Source organism: Heptranchias perlo, chromosome 6 (assembly GCF_035084215.1).
Source record: "Heptranchias perlo isolate sHepPer1 chromosome 6, sHepPer1.hap1, whole genome shotgun sequence".
In the NCBI taxonomy this organism is placed as follows: domain Eukaryota; kingdom Metazoa; phylum Chordata; class Chondrichthyes; order Hexanchiformes; family Hexanchidae; genus Heptranchias; species Heptranchias perlo.
The window spans coordinates 64,619,011-64,638,008 of record NC_090330.1 but is presented as its reverse complement, the minus strand read 5'-3'; the positions used below and the strand labels follow the sequence as shown (position 1 = coordinate 64,638,008).

Sequence of the window (18,998 nt, the reverse complement as noted above, 5' to 3'; positions counted from 1 at the left end):
TGCATAACTATTGATAGTACCGGGACCGTTGATTTGTACTGTATGTATTGTTACAAATTGTATGACCTGTATTGTGTTGTTTGAAGCGTGACTTGAATTCATTGTATGTACCTTTACAAATTTTATGAATAAAGTTTATTTTGAAATTTAAAAAAAAGGTTTACTGCGAGTGCCTGATTTGCATTCTTGGGATGTCTTCATTACCTGACAGGATTGCTGGTCAAAGATATTCGAAGGGATTCAAGAGAACTGAAAAGCCTTTCATCTGCAACACCTGATTTTAGCTCATGGATGAACTCCTGGGGTAAGGTAGCAGTATATTGTCTGTTCTTCAAACCGCCCTGCAAAGTAACAGAAATCATACTGAGAAATATTGTTTGATTAGGGTACAGAGATGTAAGTAATGGATTATCCATCACAGCTGCTACCAAAGAAAAAAATGTATTCTTGCTACCGACTGCGCTTGAAGAAAGGACACTTAATAATAAAGTGCATAATGAGTCTCAAAGTTTTAGGTCATGTGACAAGATTTATGTGCATTAGAGCAAATATTTATTATATGCATCAACTGTGCTGCATTCTGCTGAGAGTTGTGTATTTTAACTCATTCAAATCGAATTCGAGACAAAGAAGGATCAGTCAAATAACTATTTTAGACTGACAATTGGAAGACTTAAACTCAGATTTCCATCTTCCCTTCGAAATCAGGTTTTCCAGCTTCAACTGGGCTTTCTCATCACCAATCAAGACAGTCTCATGTATCTCCAGAACACTAGCCAAGAAATAACAATTACATTACCCATGCGCAGCACCATTCCACCATTCCACCTTCACAGCACTGGGGTGGGGGGATATAGAAATAATCAGTAATAAATTGTGTTTAGTTGTTCACTGTATCTCCAAATTCTCCACTTCTGGACATTTTTAAATACAGACAAACTAATTTATACCTCACTTAGTATTTATGATAGAGTAGATTCAGACCTGATGTGCTCCCACTTGCTTAAAATCTTTTGGACAAGTGAGATGTCCAAATAAAATCTCTAATTTCGCTTAATCTCAAACACCAGTCAATTATGATTCAGAAAAGATTCTGCTAAACAACTCCCTAGCCCATGACAGTATTTGAGGAGGATGGTGCACCAATAAATGATAGCAAGAGGTTGGATAAGGATAAACATACCGAATAAGTCAAAGAGAAACTATAAACACATTTTGAGGCGCACAATATTAGTTAACCAGTAGCATTATAATGGCAACAAACAAGAAAAATAAACTATACAAAACAAACCATCCCCTTCTATCCTACTGTACTGCTTTGGGGACCCACCCTGTTCAGCAACTGTTGATGTTCTCACATTTTTTTTATTCGTTCATGGGATGTGGGCGTCGCTGGCGAGGCGAGCATTTATTGCCCATCCCTAATTGCCCTTGAGAAGGAGGTGGTGAGCCGCCTTCTTGAACCGCTGCAGTCCGTGTGGTGAAGGTTCTCCCACAGTGCTGTTAGCAAGGGAGCTCCAGGATTTTGACCCAGCGACGATGAAGGAATGGCGATATATTTCCAAGTCGGGATGGTGTGTGAGTTGGAGGGGAACGTGCAGGTGGTGTTGTTCGCGAGTACCTGCTGCTCTTGTCCTTCTAGGTGGTAGAGGTCGCGGGTTTGGGAGGTGCTGTCGAAGAAGCCTTGGCAAGTTGCTGCAGTGCATCTTGTGGATGGTACACACTGCAGCCACAGTGCGCCGGTGGTGAAGGGAGTGAATGTTTAGGGTGGTAGATGGGGTGCCAATCAAGCGGGCTGCTTTGTCCTGGAGGGTGTCGAGCTTCTTGAGTGTTCTTGGAGCTGCACTCATCCAGGCAAGTGGAGAGTATTCCATCACACTCCTGACTTGTGCCTTGTTGATGGTGGAAAGGCTTTGGGGAGTCAGGAGGTGAGTCACTCGCCGCAGAATACCCAGCCTCTGACCTGCTCTTGTAGCCACAGTATTTATATGGCTGGTCCAGTTAAGTTTCTGATCAATGGTGACCCCCAAGATGTTGATGGTGGGGGATTCTGCGATGGTAATAACGTTGAATGTCAAGGGGAGGTGGTCAGACTCTCTCTTGTTGGAGATGGTCATTGCCTGGCACTTGTCTGGCGTGAATGTTACTTGCCACTTATGAGCCCATGCCTGGACGTTGTCCAGGTCTTGCTGCATGCGGGCTCGGACTGCTTCATTATCTGAGGGGCTACGAATGGAACTGAACACTGTGCAATCATCTGCGAACATCCCCATTTCTGACCTTATGATGGAGGGAAGGTCATTGATGAAGCAGCTGAAGATGGTTGGGCCTGGGACACTGTCCTGCAGAACTCCTGCAGCAATGTCCTGGGGCTGAGATGATTGGCCTCCAACAACCACTACCATCTCGGTATGACTCCAGCCACTGGAGAGTTTTCCCCGATTCCCATTGACTTCAATTTTACAAGGGCTCCTTGGTGCCACACTCGGTCAAATGCTGCCTTGATGTCAAGGGCAGTCACTCTCACCTCACCTCTGGAATTCAGCTTTTTGTCCATGTTTGGACCAAGGCTGTAATGAGGTCTGGAGCCGAGTGGTCCTGGCTTGGTAATGCTACCGAGAAAAGCGAAATATGCTAGCAAATGGTCTTAGGCAGCTCATCTTGGTCTGCAGCACCAGCTTCATGACTAGAGAGTACCCCTTGATAACGAGGAGCATCTCTGGCAGTACTATCAAAAAATCCAGGCCACGATACACGACTCAGAAGCAGAAATGGTAGTCAGAGCTATGTTTGTTATTGGCCTTCTTTGGATGCTCCCCAGCAATGCAAGCTAGTGGAGCAATAGCATTCGAAGCAACACCCAAACAGCCTTTTGTTGTGCAGTAGCAAATTAGCAGTTATAATACCAGTGGATTCCTGAGCAATTAATTCCATGTCTGACAGTGCTCGATCAGTCTTGCAGCAGTGATTGGAAGTCCTCTTATTATTGATATGCCCATCCGAAGCAGAGACAATTCTCGTATGAAATGTGATACGGCTGGTTGAGGCCAGCCATCTCCCTAACTGGCGAGCAGCCTGTCCACGTTCCAAATGCTCGCGAACTGCATGGTAATAAGGGCCAACCATCAAAACTGGTTGGGCCCGTCACTGGTGACTTTGGGGCACTTTGAAGACCGTTCAACTTGAGTTTCAACTGTTAAGAGGAGTCTAGCATGCAGAATTCTGGAAAAATCAGCATCAGCAATTCTCACAAATAGCATACTTACACAATTCTGCACACTCTCAATCTGATGTCAGGGAGGCTACACTCATATTTGGAACATAGGAACAGGAGTCGGCCATTCAGCCCCTCGTGCCTGCTCCGCCATTTGATAAGATCATGGCTGATCTGTGATCTAACTCCATATACCTGCCTTTGGCCCATATCCCTTAATACCTTTGGTTGCCAAAAAGCTATCTATCTCGGATTTAAATTTAACAATTGAGCTAGCATCAATTACCGTTTGCGGAACAGAGTTCCAAACTTCTACCACCCTTTATGTGTAGAAATGTTTTCTAATCTCGCTCCTGTAAGGTCTGGCTCTAATATTTAGATTGTGCCCCCTACTCCTAGAATCCCCAACCAGCGGAAATAGTTTCTCTCCATCCACCATATCTGTTCCCCTTAATATCTTATAAACTTCGATCAGATCATCCCTTAACCTTCGAAACTCCAGAGAATACAACCCCAATTTGTGTAATCTCTCCTCGTAACTTAACCCTTGAAGTCCGGGTATCATTCTAGTAAACCTACGCTGCACTCCCTCCAAGGCCAATATGTCCTTCGGAAGGTGCGGTGCCCAGAACTGCTTACAGTCCTCCAGGTGCAGTCTAACGAGGGTTTTGTATAGCTGCAGCATAACTTCTGCCCCCTTGTACTCTAGTCCTCTAGATATAAAGGCCAGCATTCCATTAGCCTTCTTGATTATTTTCTGCACCTGTTCATGACACTTCAATGATCTATGTACCTGAACCCCTAAGTCCCTTTGGACATCCACTGTTTTTAACTTTTTGCCATTTGGAACCAAGAAATTACAAAAAATAAATCTAACGATTATTTTTCTTGATTGATGAAAAATCCCATCTTCCCAAAAAAAAAACTCTGGATTCACTGAATTGCATTTGCAGCCTTCCACTGTAAGGGAGCTCAAATGAGCCAACTGTCCAGACAAGGAAGTGGAGGTATTACAGTCACTGAAGGTTTTTACCATCAATAAACACTTTGTAAGCATCATGAATGCTGAGTTCCCCCACAGCCCTGAACTTTTAAGCATAAACAATGTCATGGACAGACATTGTGTTAGTCCCCTAAACATACTACTTGCAAAAAGATAGAACAATGTTACTGTTTTGTAACCTTCCAGAAGCATTTGCTCTAGAATGCAATCTATGATGAAGTGTCTGCTGAACAAATTAACTGGACTCACTCCACTTGGTGGATTCTGTATGGCCAGACAGTAACAAGATGCATCTCATTTACCCAATTCGCAAGCCTCTGTTTGGTGATGGCTTTATTCACATTTAACAGCTGTGTACAAAGTAAATGATTGCCTACATAGGTGTAAACTACTGCTTTTACCTAAACAGAAAATTTAAGGCCAATGCACATGAACAGTTACTTCCCATCAGTGTAAGAAATGAACGGTAGCAGATTAAAACTTTCCCATTTTGATTTTGAGACAAATGAAATACAACATACAACTTTAAAAGCAAAAACACTGAGTTATAATACCAGCGCCGATTTATACTTAAGCAAAGGTAACAATCTGAAACAACCAATGCAACATTTCATATCACATCACTACAGATTCTGTGATTCCCAGATGTACAATGCAATTGACAGCATGATTGACATGGACTCATAGTTGTTGGTGGAAAATGCAAATTAAACGAAATGGCACAAATTACCAATGTCAAGAACATTATAAGATGGATGAGTGGGACAGAATACATGGAGCCAAGTTTGGAACGAGTTGGAGTTTATGAAGGGTGGCGGATGAAAGACAGCAAGAGAGTGTTACATTGGTCAAGTCAAGAAGTGACAGAAGCATACAAAAGAGTTTCAGCAGCAGAGAGGCTGAGGTGGGGCAAAGGTTAGAAATGTTGCAGATGTGGAAATACATAATATTGGTAATGGATAGGATGTGAGTTTTAGATCTTAGCTCAGTGTTGATCAAGATGCCAAAATTACAAATGGTCTGGTTCAGCCTCTGGATGTGGCCAGAGACGCAGCTGGAATCAATGACAAGGAAGTTTGTGGTAGGGCTGCTCTTCCTGATTTTGAGCTGAAAGCAATATGACAACACAAAGGCAATTTGAGAAATCAAGAGAAGTGGTGGAGAAATACAGCTGGGTAATATTAACACGCATGTGAAAGCTCACCCCATGCCTACAGATGATATTGTCGAGGGGCAGCATGTAAATAAGGAAGAGGGGCAACGGTAAACCTGGGGGTGATCATGTGATGGAGGGAAAAGAAGCCATTGCTCGGTTCAGATAGGTAAGAAATGAATCATGCAAGGGCAGCCACATTGAGCTGAATGACAGAATCAAATTTTTGGAGAAGGATGATGTGGTCAATAGTAACAAGCAATGCAGAAAGGTTGAGGAGGAATAATGCACCACGATCACAGTCAGATGTCGTCATAGATTTTGGATAGAACCATTTTGGTTCTGTGAGAAGCTGGAATTGAGAGTTTCCAACATGGTGTTTTGAGAGCGATGGGAGGGAATGACATATTTGAGGACCTTAGAGAACAATCGGAGATTGGCAATTGGGCAGTACTTGGAGAGGATGGACAAGTCAATGATCGTTTAATGAAAAGGAGGGTGATGACAGTGGTTTTGAAAAGGAGAGGGACAATGGGTGGTGTAAGGGAGCTACTGACTTTGTCAATCACCACAGCGGGGTGGGGGAGAGGGGGGCCTCGAAAAGGAGTCCAGTCATCAGGAGTTGAGTGGGGTGGGAATCAAGAAAGGAGGATGTGCGTCTCATGGACAACATGAGCTTTGAGGGAGCAGGACATCAGTTGACTGGACAAACAACGCATGAACACAAAGTCGCAAGTACGTTATGGCTATTGCTGCAATTGGAAAATAGAATGGACTCAGCTGCTCAACAGGTTTTCTGTTAAACTACCAAAAAAATTACATAATTTAGTTTGAAGGGAGAAGTAAGCAAGCATTAAGATTGTGGAATAAAAACAGAAAATGCTGGAAATGCTCAGCAAGTCAGGCAGCACCTGTGGAGAAAGAAACAGAGTTAACATTTCAGGTCGATGACCCTGCGTCAGATTATGTCATATAAAGTGACCTATAGATGTGATCAAATCTTAAAGCTACATAATGCAGTTATATGAGCTAAAATTACCACGAAACACAATATTTTTCTGTTTTATGACCTACATCACTATTTCATTTGTTTTGAAATTGCAGTTTGTCAATTACTGTTTAGTATCATCCACCCAGAGGTCAAAGAATATATAATGCACAACTTATATTCTCTATTTTTTTAAAAATGATTCTATGATTCCCTGATATACCATGCAATTGACAGCATGATTGACATGGCGGGGTGCGAGCAGCCCAAAAATAAAAAAAAGGATCATTTCAAATTAAATTCAAGTTAAACATAAAATTGAATTTACATTACTGATTTATGGACTGCTCATCAGATATTCACTTCAAAAACAACCAACAAAACCTAGAGCTTGAAAAATTTTCCTTAATAAAGAGGTAAACCTGGAGCCATCTCAAACTGCTGAATATTCTTCATGTGACCTTTGAGTACAACAGCCTGCCTCCAAGTCAGAAGGTCATGGATTCAAGCTCCACTCCAAGATGTAAGCACATAATCTGGGCTGACATTTTAGTGCAGTAATGAGGGAGTACGACATGGTGAGAGGTGCTGGCTTTTGGATAAAACATTAAACTGAGACCTGTCTGTCTATTCAGGTGGACGTAAAAGATCCCAAGGCATTGTTGAAAAAAAAGCACCAAATCCTCCTGGTCTCCTGGCCAACATTCCTCCCTCAACCAACACCGTCAAAAATTAATCAACTCATCATTCATCTTATTTGCTGTTTGTGGGATCTTGCTGTGTGGAAATTTACTGCCACATTTGTCTACAAAACAACATTGACTATACTTGAATAAGAACATTGCTCATTGGATGGGAAGTACTTTGGCATTTCCTGAGATGATGTAGTGTTACATAAATCTTTAAATGGTACATTATCCCCGTTAATCAGCAACATTTTAATTTCCTGTTAGTAATACCTCTAATAACCTTAGGCATCAACATTTTTATTATGTAATGGGTTCAACTCATTTATGATCTCACACACCACTTGCTTTTCGTATATTTAACTCTGTATAGACTATAATAGGGCCTCATCTCCAATAGCAGGCCTTACCTATAACTAACTCTTGTATGTCCTGCAAAAAATATCCAAAATTAAACAATGTCAACAGCAAATATTGAAAGTTTTGAATTCCACAAAAAATGCTTGCAGGAGCATGAATACCAAAGTTCAGTTCAATTGCAAATATCTGTGGTTTATTCACAATCAATGAAATGCTACCTTTCTCAATTCCTAACCTTTTAAGACTCATGTACGTGTAGGTAAAAGACACACTGAATCTCTCTCTTGAAAGACAAGTGAGACACTGTAACCAATCCTATACAATATCTCCATCAATGCTATGTTGGATGGCATCATAAGGGAGTGTCTCTTCCTAGCATGCATATTTTTAAGTTGTGCAGTGTTCTTTTGATGTGTTGTTGGCAGAGTCACCTGGACAGCTAATGTGCTCTGCCCACTATCTTCTACAATGGGCTAACCAGTGGAGTATCTTGAGTGCCCCTAAGTGTGCAGTATGCCTTTACATGACAGAAGAGGGGGCCTCAAAAAGGTACTGATGGGTTTCGAGGAGGCTTTTAAAGGTAGGAGAGAGATGTAGCAAGGCAGAAGGGTCTAGGAAGAAAATTCCAGAGAGCAAAGATGTGACAAGTGAAGAATTTGCAATTGGTGGTTGAGCAGGGCTGGGGGCAAACAGAATGGGACACACAGTAGTCCAAAAAACAGTGTGTGTGAACTGGTACCTAAGACTGGAAGAGATGACAGAGGTAGAGTACAGCAAAACCATAGAGAAATTTGTAAATGAGGATGAGGATTTTGAAATTAATGCATTGTGGCCAAGGAGCAGTGAGGTATAGCAAGGATTCACTTTGAAGGAGCTTCACTTTGCACGGATAGAATGCAGGCAGTGGAATAACAGACAGATTTGAGTTTATGCAGAGTGATGCTCAGGAGGCAAGCTGGGAGGATATTGGTAATATTTCCATTTATGGGAAGAGCTTTGAATTAGAGAAAAGGGGGAGGGGAGTATTCCAAACCGAAGCTCCAATTTGACAATTGTGTACCACCAGTGGGGGTACATCCCCATTGACGCACCACTCACAAATGTCCAACTATTTAATTTTAATGGGAGAGAAATTATGGGCAGTGCACCTGTGATTTCCCAATACAAGCAGGCAACAGGCAAGGCAAGGCTGTCTGATTGAGAGCATGCCTAAAATCGACATTCCAAAATTTAGAGAGGAAAAAAATTGAACAAAGCTGATAACAAAACTGGTGTCAGACACCAGGCATTTCTGAAGGTTAAATCCACTCTCTGGAAGATCATTTTTGACACAAAGATGAAATGAAGATTACCAAAGGCTTAGTTGCAAAGTACTCTTGAAGTTTCTCAATCCTTCATGTATTATAAAGGGGGATCATAGATAAGAACCAACAGTTATTTAACACGCCACTTGCGGGGATTTGTCACCTTTGTAATAAAAAGAAAGATACCATATGGAAGAGTTTTAATAACTGATCATCCACCAAAGTGAATTTATTTCAAAAATCAGCCCCAAGATCTAAAAATACAGCAATATATGCATATAAAATACCAAAAGGCTCAAGACTGTACGAGTTCTGTTACATACTGTTGCTGTTCCACCTTTTCAAGAAAACAAGACAGAGTGCACTCTTTTGTTTGGACGTTGGGAGCCAAATAATTCCAGCACTAAATTATGACAGCAACAGAAATATTGCGAAAATAAACCACTCAATGTCGCACAGAGTTTTTACATGTTAGTACGTGCATGCGCAGTTTTACAAAGTGTACAGTTTACAAAAAATAGCACATCCATCGCAGAACACAGCACATGAAATCTTGAGCATTTTGGTATTTTGTACACACTTTCATTAGTGTTAAGTCAATCTTTTCTCTCTATTGGTATCTCCTTGTCCTGACCTTTTATCTCTCTCTGCACCACCCTCTCTCATTGCCTGCCCATCTCATTCACTTGACTTCTGACCCCACTTCTGGTCCCAGAACTCTGCCACTCAGTGAAAACTTCAAATGATTACTTTTCCTTTCTTTTTTTATTATTCATTCATGGGATGTGGGCGTCGCTGGCGAGGCCAGCATTTATTGCCCATCCCTAATTGCCCTTGAGAAGCTGGCGATGAGCCGCCTTCTTGAACCGCTGCAGTCCGTGTGGTGAAGGTTCTCCCACAGCGCTGTTCGGAAGGGAGTTCCAGGATTTTGACCCAGCAACGATGAAGGAACGGCGATATATTTCCAAGTCGGGATGGTGTGTGACTTGGAGGGGAACGTGCAGGTGGTGTTGTTCCCATGTGCCTGCTGCCCTTATCCTTCTCGGTGGTAGAGGTCATGGGTTTGGGAAGTGCTGTCGAAGAAGCCTTGGCGAGTTGCAGCAGTGCATCCTGTGGATGGTACACACTGCAGCCACAATGCACAGGTGGTGAAGGGAGTGAATGTTTAGGGTGGTGGATGGGGTGCCAATCAAGCGGGCTGCTTTGTCCTGGAGGGTGTCGAGCTTCTTGAGTGTTGTTGGAGCTGCACTCATCCAAGCAAGTGGAGAGTATTCCATCACACTCCTGACTTGTGCCTTGTAGATGGTGGAAAGGCTTTGGGGAGTCAGGAGGCGAGTCACTCGCCGCAGAATACCCAGCCTCTGACCTGCTCTTGTCGCCACATTGTTTATGTGGCTAGTCCAGTTAAGTTTCTGGTCAATGGTGACCCCCAAGCTGTTGATGGTGGGGGATTCGGCGATGGTAATGCCGTTGAATGTCATGGGGAGGTGGTTAGACTCTCTCTTGTTGGAGATGGTCATTGTCTGGCGCGAATTTTACTTGCCACTTAACAGCCCAAGCCTGGACGTTGTCCAAGTCTTGCTGCACGTGGGCACGGACAACTTCATTATCTGAGGTGTTGCGCATTGAACTGAACACTGTGCAATCATCAGCGAACATCCCCATTTCTGACCTCATGATGGAGGGAAGGTCATTGATGAAGCAGCTGAAGATGGCTGGGCCGAGCACACTGCCCTGAGGAACTCATGCAGCAATGTCCTGGGGCTGAGATGACTGGCAGATCCAGCACCGACCCTTATCCCCTGCCCCCAAAGTTGACCTGACTTTTACTTTGCTCCAATTCTCTGTTTTCCTGCATTGAATGTGCACATCACAACTGCCAACTTTAAATTACCTAAATTCCAAGCCCCTCTACACCATTTAACAGCACGACAACAGCACTACTCTACATGATTGCTGAACCACACAAGCCCAAAGTGAGTCCAAACATCTCACACAGGAGCCACATCATACAACATTGGATATTAAAGCACCAACACAAGTACCTCCCTCGAGGACAAAAGTATGGGGAAGAGGAAGCTTATTTGAATTTGAAATGTGCAAACAAAACTGAGAATGTACAGTGTGGTATAAATTGGATGCATGTGGAGGGGGGAGATGGTTCACTAAAAACACTTCAATTCAAGACTAAACAACTCCAAGAGATCCCTTGTATTTTTCTGCGATTACTTAGGAAGGACACTGCTGAGGATAGCACCTCCATTCAGCTGTACAATTTCCAATTTCTTCCTCGCTTCCCAGAACCCTCAGTTCAAGCACTGCACAATCGCTGCACAGATTAGAATATACAAGACAGAAAGCTGGACAATAGGCCCAAGAAAGATACTTCTAAGCAATGAAGATGTTCACATGTAAAAACAGATGTCTGGGAGAAAGAAACACTACCTGCTTAACGAGGACTGAATTGTCACGCAAATACTCGACCACCTTAACCAGGGTTGACTGAATGCATTATAATTATATTGTGAGCATGTAGATGGAGAGATTGAACGCCATCACTGCCGAACTGGGAATCTGTCTTATGGTGAGACACAGCAAGGTCAGGGAAGCTGCCCTGTGGGAATGCAGACTAAGGGCACATTACTAGAAGGACTAGGGGATATTCACCAAGGCTAGCAGTAATCACTAATTTTTGGTCAAATCCCACAATTCCAAGAAGTGACTGAGGGCTAACAAACTTGCCACATGCTCCTCTCCTTTGCCAGTCACACATCTCCCCCCTCACAGCTGGTCAGCCATATCTCAGTGGGAACACTCTTGTTCCTGAGTCAGAAGGTTGTGGGTTCAAGTCCCACTCCAGGGACGTAAGCACAAAATCTAGGCTGACATTTCAGTAAAAGGCTGAGGAAGTGCTGCACTGTCGGAGATGCCGTCTTTCAGATGAGACGTTAAACTGAGGCCTCATCTTACCGCTCAGGTGAACTTAAAAGATCCCATGGCACTATTTCGAAAAAGAGCAGGGGAGTTCTCCCAGGTGTCCTGGCCCGACATATCTCTCAACAAACACCTGCAGCAGATTATCTGGTCATTATCACATTGCCATTTGTGGGATCTTGCTGTGCTCAAATTGGTTTCCACATTTGCTATTACAACAGTCGCTATGTTTCAAAAGTATTTCATTGGCTGTTAACCGCTTTGGGATGTCCTGAGTTTGTGAAAGGCACGATATAAATGCAAGTCTTTCTTTCTTTTGTTTATCAAACACAGCCACACAGTCAATGAGGTTTATAACAGAAACAAAGGATGTTCCTAATAATTAATAATTTAATTTGAGCTGCATTTATAGAATCAAATCTGCTGTCTCATATGAAAGATGTGTTGAAGCTGCTTACTTTGCACATAGAGTTCAGAAAGTACGCTGCAATTAAATGCTCCTCTTGTCTTTATTGAAAGCCCCGTAATTTATCAAATGTCTGTCATTTCAGGTTCGGAGATCAAGGAGGCTTTCACCTTCATACAACATCATACAGGTATCTGAATGCCAAGTGTTATTTCATTTTTAAAAATTTGTTCACAATAGTACTGTAAATGCATTATTTACAAATTGTTCCAGACCATCAGGCAAGGAATTTCACCATTCGCTTCATTATTGAGCAACAGCATACATGGAGTTTGACACCTGGCTGCAACAGCACAAAAGAATCCAAAAAGATGAATCAGCAGGATTCATAGTCTCATAGTATGGTACAGCACAAAGGAGGCCATTCGGCCCATCGTGCTCATGTCAGCTCTTTGAAAGCACTGTCCAATTCGTCCCACTCCCCTGCTCTTTCCCCATAGCCCTGTAATTTTTTTTCCTTCAAGGACTAATATCCTTGCAGGGGGGTTTGCTACTGCAGGGGTTGGGAACCTGAGCGGGGAGTCAGAAGAGAGTAAAGTTGAGAGCAGCAAGAGAGGAGAGGACCCAGGGGAAATTTACAATACAAATAGTTGTTCAAGAACAAGTGAAAGGGAAAAGTGTAGAACAGCAGAAAGAAAGTGTACTTTAGGCACTACAGATAAAGTGAAAACTAGAAGGTGTAAAGCGATTAACCTAGCATCAAAGCTGAAGGTCAGGCCAGGGTGTGTGGCCCAACTAAGAGTTCTATATACAAATGCACGGAGTATAAGGAATAAATTAAATGAACTACAGGTACGAATTCAAATTGGAGGGTATGACATGATAGCTATTACTGAGACATGGCTGCAGGATGGTCAGGATTGGGAACTAAATATACCAGGTTATAAGGTCGACAGGAGAGAGAGAGAAAATGGAAGAGAGGGAGGAGTAGCCTTCATGATTAGAGATGAAATCACTTCAATGATAAAGGAGGATGTAACGAGGGGTAAGCAGCCAACAGAGACCTTATGGGTTAAAGTGAGAAATAGGAAAGGATCTAAGACTATAGTGGGAGTTGTGTATAGGACTTCTGGCAGCAGCTCTGAAGTGCTCGATTGTATAAATGCAGAGATTAGACAAGCATGCAGCATAGAGGTCTTAATGGGGGACTTTAACCTTCACATAGATTGGGAAAAGCAGACGAGCAACTGTCAGAGAGGTGGTGAATTTCTTGAGTGTGTCCGGGATAATTTTCCACAGCAGTATGTCCTAGAGGCAAGGGGGCAAGCCATACTAGATTTAGTAATGAGTACATGAACCAGATTTAGTTAACAGCTTAACTGTGCGTGAACATCTATCCAATAGCGATCGTAACATGATCGAGTTCAATGTAGTGTTTGAAAGGGAAAAAAGTGAATCAGCTGCTAAGATTCTAGACTTGGGTAAGGCCGACTTCAATGGGATGAGACAGAGACTGTCCACAGTAAACTGGGCAAATCTGTTAATGAGTAAACCGACTGATGATCAGTGGGAAATGTTTAAAGAAACATTTAATGTGATACAGAATCGGTTTGTACCCCTGAGGGTACAAGAACTCTACTTGCCAAAAAAAACAGCCATGGACAACTAAAGAGGTAAGGGACAGTATTAGACATAAGGAAAGGGCGTACAAAAAGGCAAAAAATGGCACAGATCCTGGCGAATGGGGAAGATACAAAGATCAACAAAGGGTCACAAAACAGATAGTAAGAGCTACAAAAAGAGTGTATGAAAAGAAACTTGCAAGGGATATCAAAACCAATACGAAGAACTTTTATAGTTATATTAGGAAAAAAAGAGTGTGGTCAGGAGCAGTGTTGGCCCCTTAAAAACTGAAGTGAGGATATTGTCATTGATAATGGGGAAATGGTGGACAGGTTGAATAATTACTTTGCCTCAGTAGAAAAAGAGGATAGCATGTCAGAAATCCCAAGAAAACTAATACTGAATTGGGGAAAAGGAACTCAATAAAATTAACATAACTGAAACAACAGTAATGAAGAAAATAATAGCACTAAAGAGTGACAAATCCCCAGGACCAGATGGTTTCCATCCCAGGGTTTTAAAGGAAGTAGGTGAGCACATTGCAGATGCCCTAACTATAATCTTTCAAAGTTCTCTAGATTCAGGAACTGTCCCTCGAGATTGGAAAATTGCACTTGTCACTCCGCTTTTGAAGAAAGGAGAGAGGGGGAAACCGGGGAATTATGGACCAGTTAGCCTAACATCTGTTGTGGGGAAAATGCTGGAGTCTATAATTAAGGATAGGGCGACTGAACACCGCGAGAATTTTCAGTTGATCAGAGAGAGCCAGCATGGATTTGTGAAAGGTAGGTCGAGCCTGACAAACCTGACTGAATTTTTTGAAGAGGTGACTAAAGTAGTGGACAGGGGAATGTCAATGGATGTTATTTATATGGACTTCCAGAAGGCATTTGATAAAGCCCCACATAAGAGACTGTGAGCTAAGACAGAAGCTCATGGAATCAGGGGAAAAGTACGGACTTGGTGAGGAAGTTGGTTGAGCGAAAGGCGACAGAGAGTAGGGATAACGGGTAGGTACTCACATTGGCAGGATGTGACTAGTGGAGTCCCGCAGGGATCTGTCTTGGGGCCTCAATTATTCACAATATTTATTAATGACTTAGATGAAGGCATAGAAAGTCTCATATCTAAGTTTGCCGATGACACAAAGATTGGTGGCATTGTAAGCAGTGTAGATGAAAACAAAATTACAAAGCGATATTGATAGATTAGGTGAATGGGCAAAACTGTGGCAAATGGAATTCAATGTAGACAAATGTGAGGTCATCCACTTTGGATCAAAAAAGGATAGAACAGGGTACTTTCAAAATGGTAAAAGGTTAAAAACAGTGGATGTCCAAAGGGACTTAGGGGCTCAGGTACATAAATCATTGAAGTGTCATGAACGGGTGCAGAAAATGATCAATAAGGCTAATGGAACGCTGGCCTTTATATCTAGAGGACGAGTGTGCAAGGGGGCAGAAGTTATGCTGCAGTTGTACAAAACCCTGGTGAGACCGCACCTGGAGTACTGTGAGCAGATCTGGGCACCAAACCTTCGGAAAGACATATTAGCCTTGGAGGGAGTGCAGCGCAGGTTTGAATGATACCCGGACTTCAAGGGTTAAGTTACGAGGAGAGATTACACAAATTAGGGTTGTATTCTCTGGAGTTTCGAAGGTTAAGGGGTGATCTGATCGAAGTTTAGAAGATATTAAGGGGAACAGATAGGGTGGATAGAGAGAAACTGTTGCTGCTGGTTGGGGATTCTCGGAGTAGGGGGCACAGTCTAAAAATTAGAGCCAGGCCTTTCAGGAGCGAAATTAGAAAACATTTCTGCACGTAAAGGGTGGTAGAAGTTTGGAACTCTCTTCCGCAAACGGCAATTGATGCTAGTTCAATTGTTAAATTTAAATCCGAGATAGATAGCTTTTTGGCAACCAAATGTATTAAGGTATATGGGCCAAAGGCAGGTATATGCAGTTAGATCACAGAGCAGCCATGATCTTATCAAATTGCGGAGCAGGCTCGAGGGGCTGACTGGCCGACTTGTGTTCCTGTATTCCTATGTTCCTAAGTATTTATCCAATTGTCTTTTGAAAGTTACGAAGGAATCTGCTTCCACCACCCTTTCAGGCAGTGCATTACAGATCATTACAACTCGCTGCATGAAAAAATATTTCCTCATGTTGCGTCTGGTTCTTTTGCCAATCACCTTAAATCTGTGCCCTCTGGTTAACAGCCCTTCTGCCACCGGAAACGGTTTCTGCTTATTTATTCGATCAAAAGCATTCATGATTTTGAACACCTCTATCAAATCTCCTTTCAACCTTCTCTTCTGTGAGGAGAACCAACGCCAGCTTCTCCAGTCTCCCCACATAACTGAAGTTCCTCATCTCTGGTACAATTCTAGTAAATCTCATCCGCAACCTCTCTAAGGCCTTGACATCCTTCCTAAAGTGTGGTGCCCAAAATTGAATGCAATCCTCCAGCTGCGGCCTAACCAGTATTTTATAAAGGTTCAGCATAACTTCCTTGTTTTTGTACTCTTATGCCTCAATTAATAAAGCCAATGATCCCATGTGTTTTTTTTTAAAAACAGCCTTCTCAACTTGTCATGCCACCTACCAACATTTCTGTGCATATATCCCCAGGTTTCTCTGTTCCTGCACTCCCTTTAAAATTGCCCCATTTAGTTCAAATTGCCTCTCCTCATTCTTCCCACCAAAGCGTATCACTTCACACTTCTCTGCGTTAAATTTCGTCTGCCATGTGTCCACCTATTTCACCCGTCTGTCTACGTCCTCCTGAAATCTGTTACTATCCTCCACATTGTTCACTACATTCGAGTTTTGTGCCATCTGCAAACTTTGAAATTATACCCTGTGTGCCCAAGTCCAAGTCATTAATGTATATCAAGAAGAGCAGTGGTCCTTATATTGACTCCTAGGGAACACCACTGTATATTTCCCTCTAGTTTGAAATACCACCGTTCACCATACTCCCTGCTTCTGTACCTTCGCCAGTTTTGTATTCATGCTGCCACCCTCCCTTTAATACCACGGGCTTTAATTTTGCTAACAAGTCTATCATGTGGTACTTTATCAAATGTCTTTTGAAAGTCCATATACACATCAACCGCAATATCCTCATCAACCCTTTCCGTTACTTCAAAGAACTCAATCAAGTTAGTCAAACATGATTTTGCTTTTGCAAATCCATCCTGACTTTCATTTTAGTCCATACCTTTCCATGTGACATTTTGTCCCAGATTATTGTCTCAAAGTTTCCCCACCCCCGACAAAAGGCTGACTGCCCTGTCATTGCTGGGTTTTTTGCAATCCTCCAGTCCTCTGGCACCGTCCGAATATCGAAGGAACATTGCAAAATTGTGGCTAAAACCTCTGCAATTTCCACCCTAACTTCCCTCAGTAACCTAGGATGCATCCCATCCGGGCAGGGTGACTTTTCTACTTTGACTACTGCCAACCTTTTAAGTACCTCCTCTTGATCTATTTTTATCTGATCCAATATCACTACTACCTCCTCCTTTACTGCTACATTCGCAGCATCCTTTTCCCTAGTAAAGACCGATGCAAAGTATTCATTTCGTACCTCATCCATACCCTCTGCCTCCACATGATGATCTCCTTAGTCTCTAAGCAGCCCCACTCTTCCTTTGACTATCCTTTTACTATTTATGTGTTCATAAAAGACTTTTGGGTTCCCTTTAATGTTAGCCGCTAATCTATTCTCATCCTCTCTCTTTGCCCCTCTTATTCCCCTTTTCAGATCTACTCTGTACATTCTGTATTTAGCTTGGTTCGCCACTGTATTATGTACTTTATATTTGTCATAAGCCTCCTTTTTCTGTTTCATTTTAATCTCTATATCCTTAGTCATCCAAGGAGCTCTTAGCTTTCGATACCCTTCCTTTTCCCCCTTATGGGAATATGCTTACTCTGCACCTGAACTATCTCCTCCTTGAAGGCCTCCCATTGTTTAATTACTTTTTTGCCTGCCAATTTTTGATTCCAATCCATCTGGGCAAAATCCTTTTTTAACGCACTGAAATTAGCCCACCTTCCAGTTAAATATTTTTATGCTTGATTGTTCCATGTCCTTTTCCATAACTATTCTAAACCTGATGATATTATGATAATTGTTCCCCAAAAGCTCCCACTGAAACATGTTCCACATGCCCCATTTCATTCCCCAGAACGAGATCCAGCACTGCTTCCTTCCTGGTTGGGCTGGAAACACACTGATCAAGAAAGTTCTCTTGTACACATTTCAGGAATTCCCACTCCCCCCCATCTATGCATTGTTACTATCACCCATTATCACTACTTTATAATTCTTGCATCGTTCTGTAATTTACCTGCAAATTTGCTCCTCTATCTCCTACCCACCATTTGGTGGCCTATAGTATACACCCAGTAGTGTAATAGCTCCTCTATTGTTCCTTACTTCTAACCAAATAGATTCTGTCTTTGGCCCCAAAACAGCATCATCCCTTTCCAATGCTATAATAGTTTCTTTGGTCAATACTGCCATCACCCGCCTCCTTTCTTTCCTTCCCTATCTTTCCTGAATACCTTGTAGCCAGGAATATTAAGTTCCAAATCATCCCCTTCTTTGAATCAGGTCTCTGTCATTGTCACTATATCATTGTCCCATGTGTCAACTTGTGCCTGCAGCTCACTAACCTTATTTACCACGCTGCATGTATTTACGCACATGCACTCCAATCTCATCTTCGACTGCCTCACATCCTGTCTGATCCCTCCTATTTCTAAACTATTATTTATTCTAGTGCCATTTGTCTTTCCCAGTCCTCTGTGCACCTTGTTTCTCCTCTCCAATGTTTTATCCTGGTGCCCATCCCCCTGCCAAATTAGTTTAAACTCACCGCCCCCCCCCCCCCCGTCCACAGGACAAGTTAACCTCCCCACAAGGACATTGATCCCAGCTCTGTTGAAGTGCAACCCATCCATCTTGAACAGATCCCTCCTGCCCCAGAAATGGTCCCAATGCCCCAGGAATCTGAAGCCCTCCCTCCTGCATAATTTCTCCAGCCACACATTAACCTACCATTCCAAAATTCACTAACACGCAGCACTGGGAGTAATTGAGAGATTACTATCTTTGGGATCCTGCTTTTTAACTTCCTCCCTAGCTCCTGAAACTTGGACTGTATGAACTCAATTTCTTTCCTATGTCATTGCTTCCCATGTGGACCATTACTACTGGCTGTTCCCCTCCCCCCTCAAAATGTTCTGCGCCCTCAGTGATGTCCTTTACCCTGGTACCATACAAGCATCACAACATGCGCGACTCACATCGAT

The 18,998-nt window shown here is 42.7% G+C and overlaps 1 protein-coding gene across 1 annotated transcript in view; it reads right to left on the bottom strand.

Annotated features, from left to right (window-relative positions):
* LOC137323053 (protein diaphanous homolog 3-like) overlaps positions 1-18,998 on the bottom strand; it is a 796,634-nt gene that overhangs the window by 597,487 nt on the left and 180,149 nt on the right. The window contains exon 5 of the mRNA XM_067986438.1: positions 205-341. Within this exon, the coding sequence (XP_067842539.1) occupies positions 205-341 (137 nt within the window). The remainder of the gene's footprint in view (positions 1-204; positions 342-18,998) is intronic.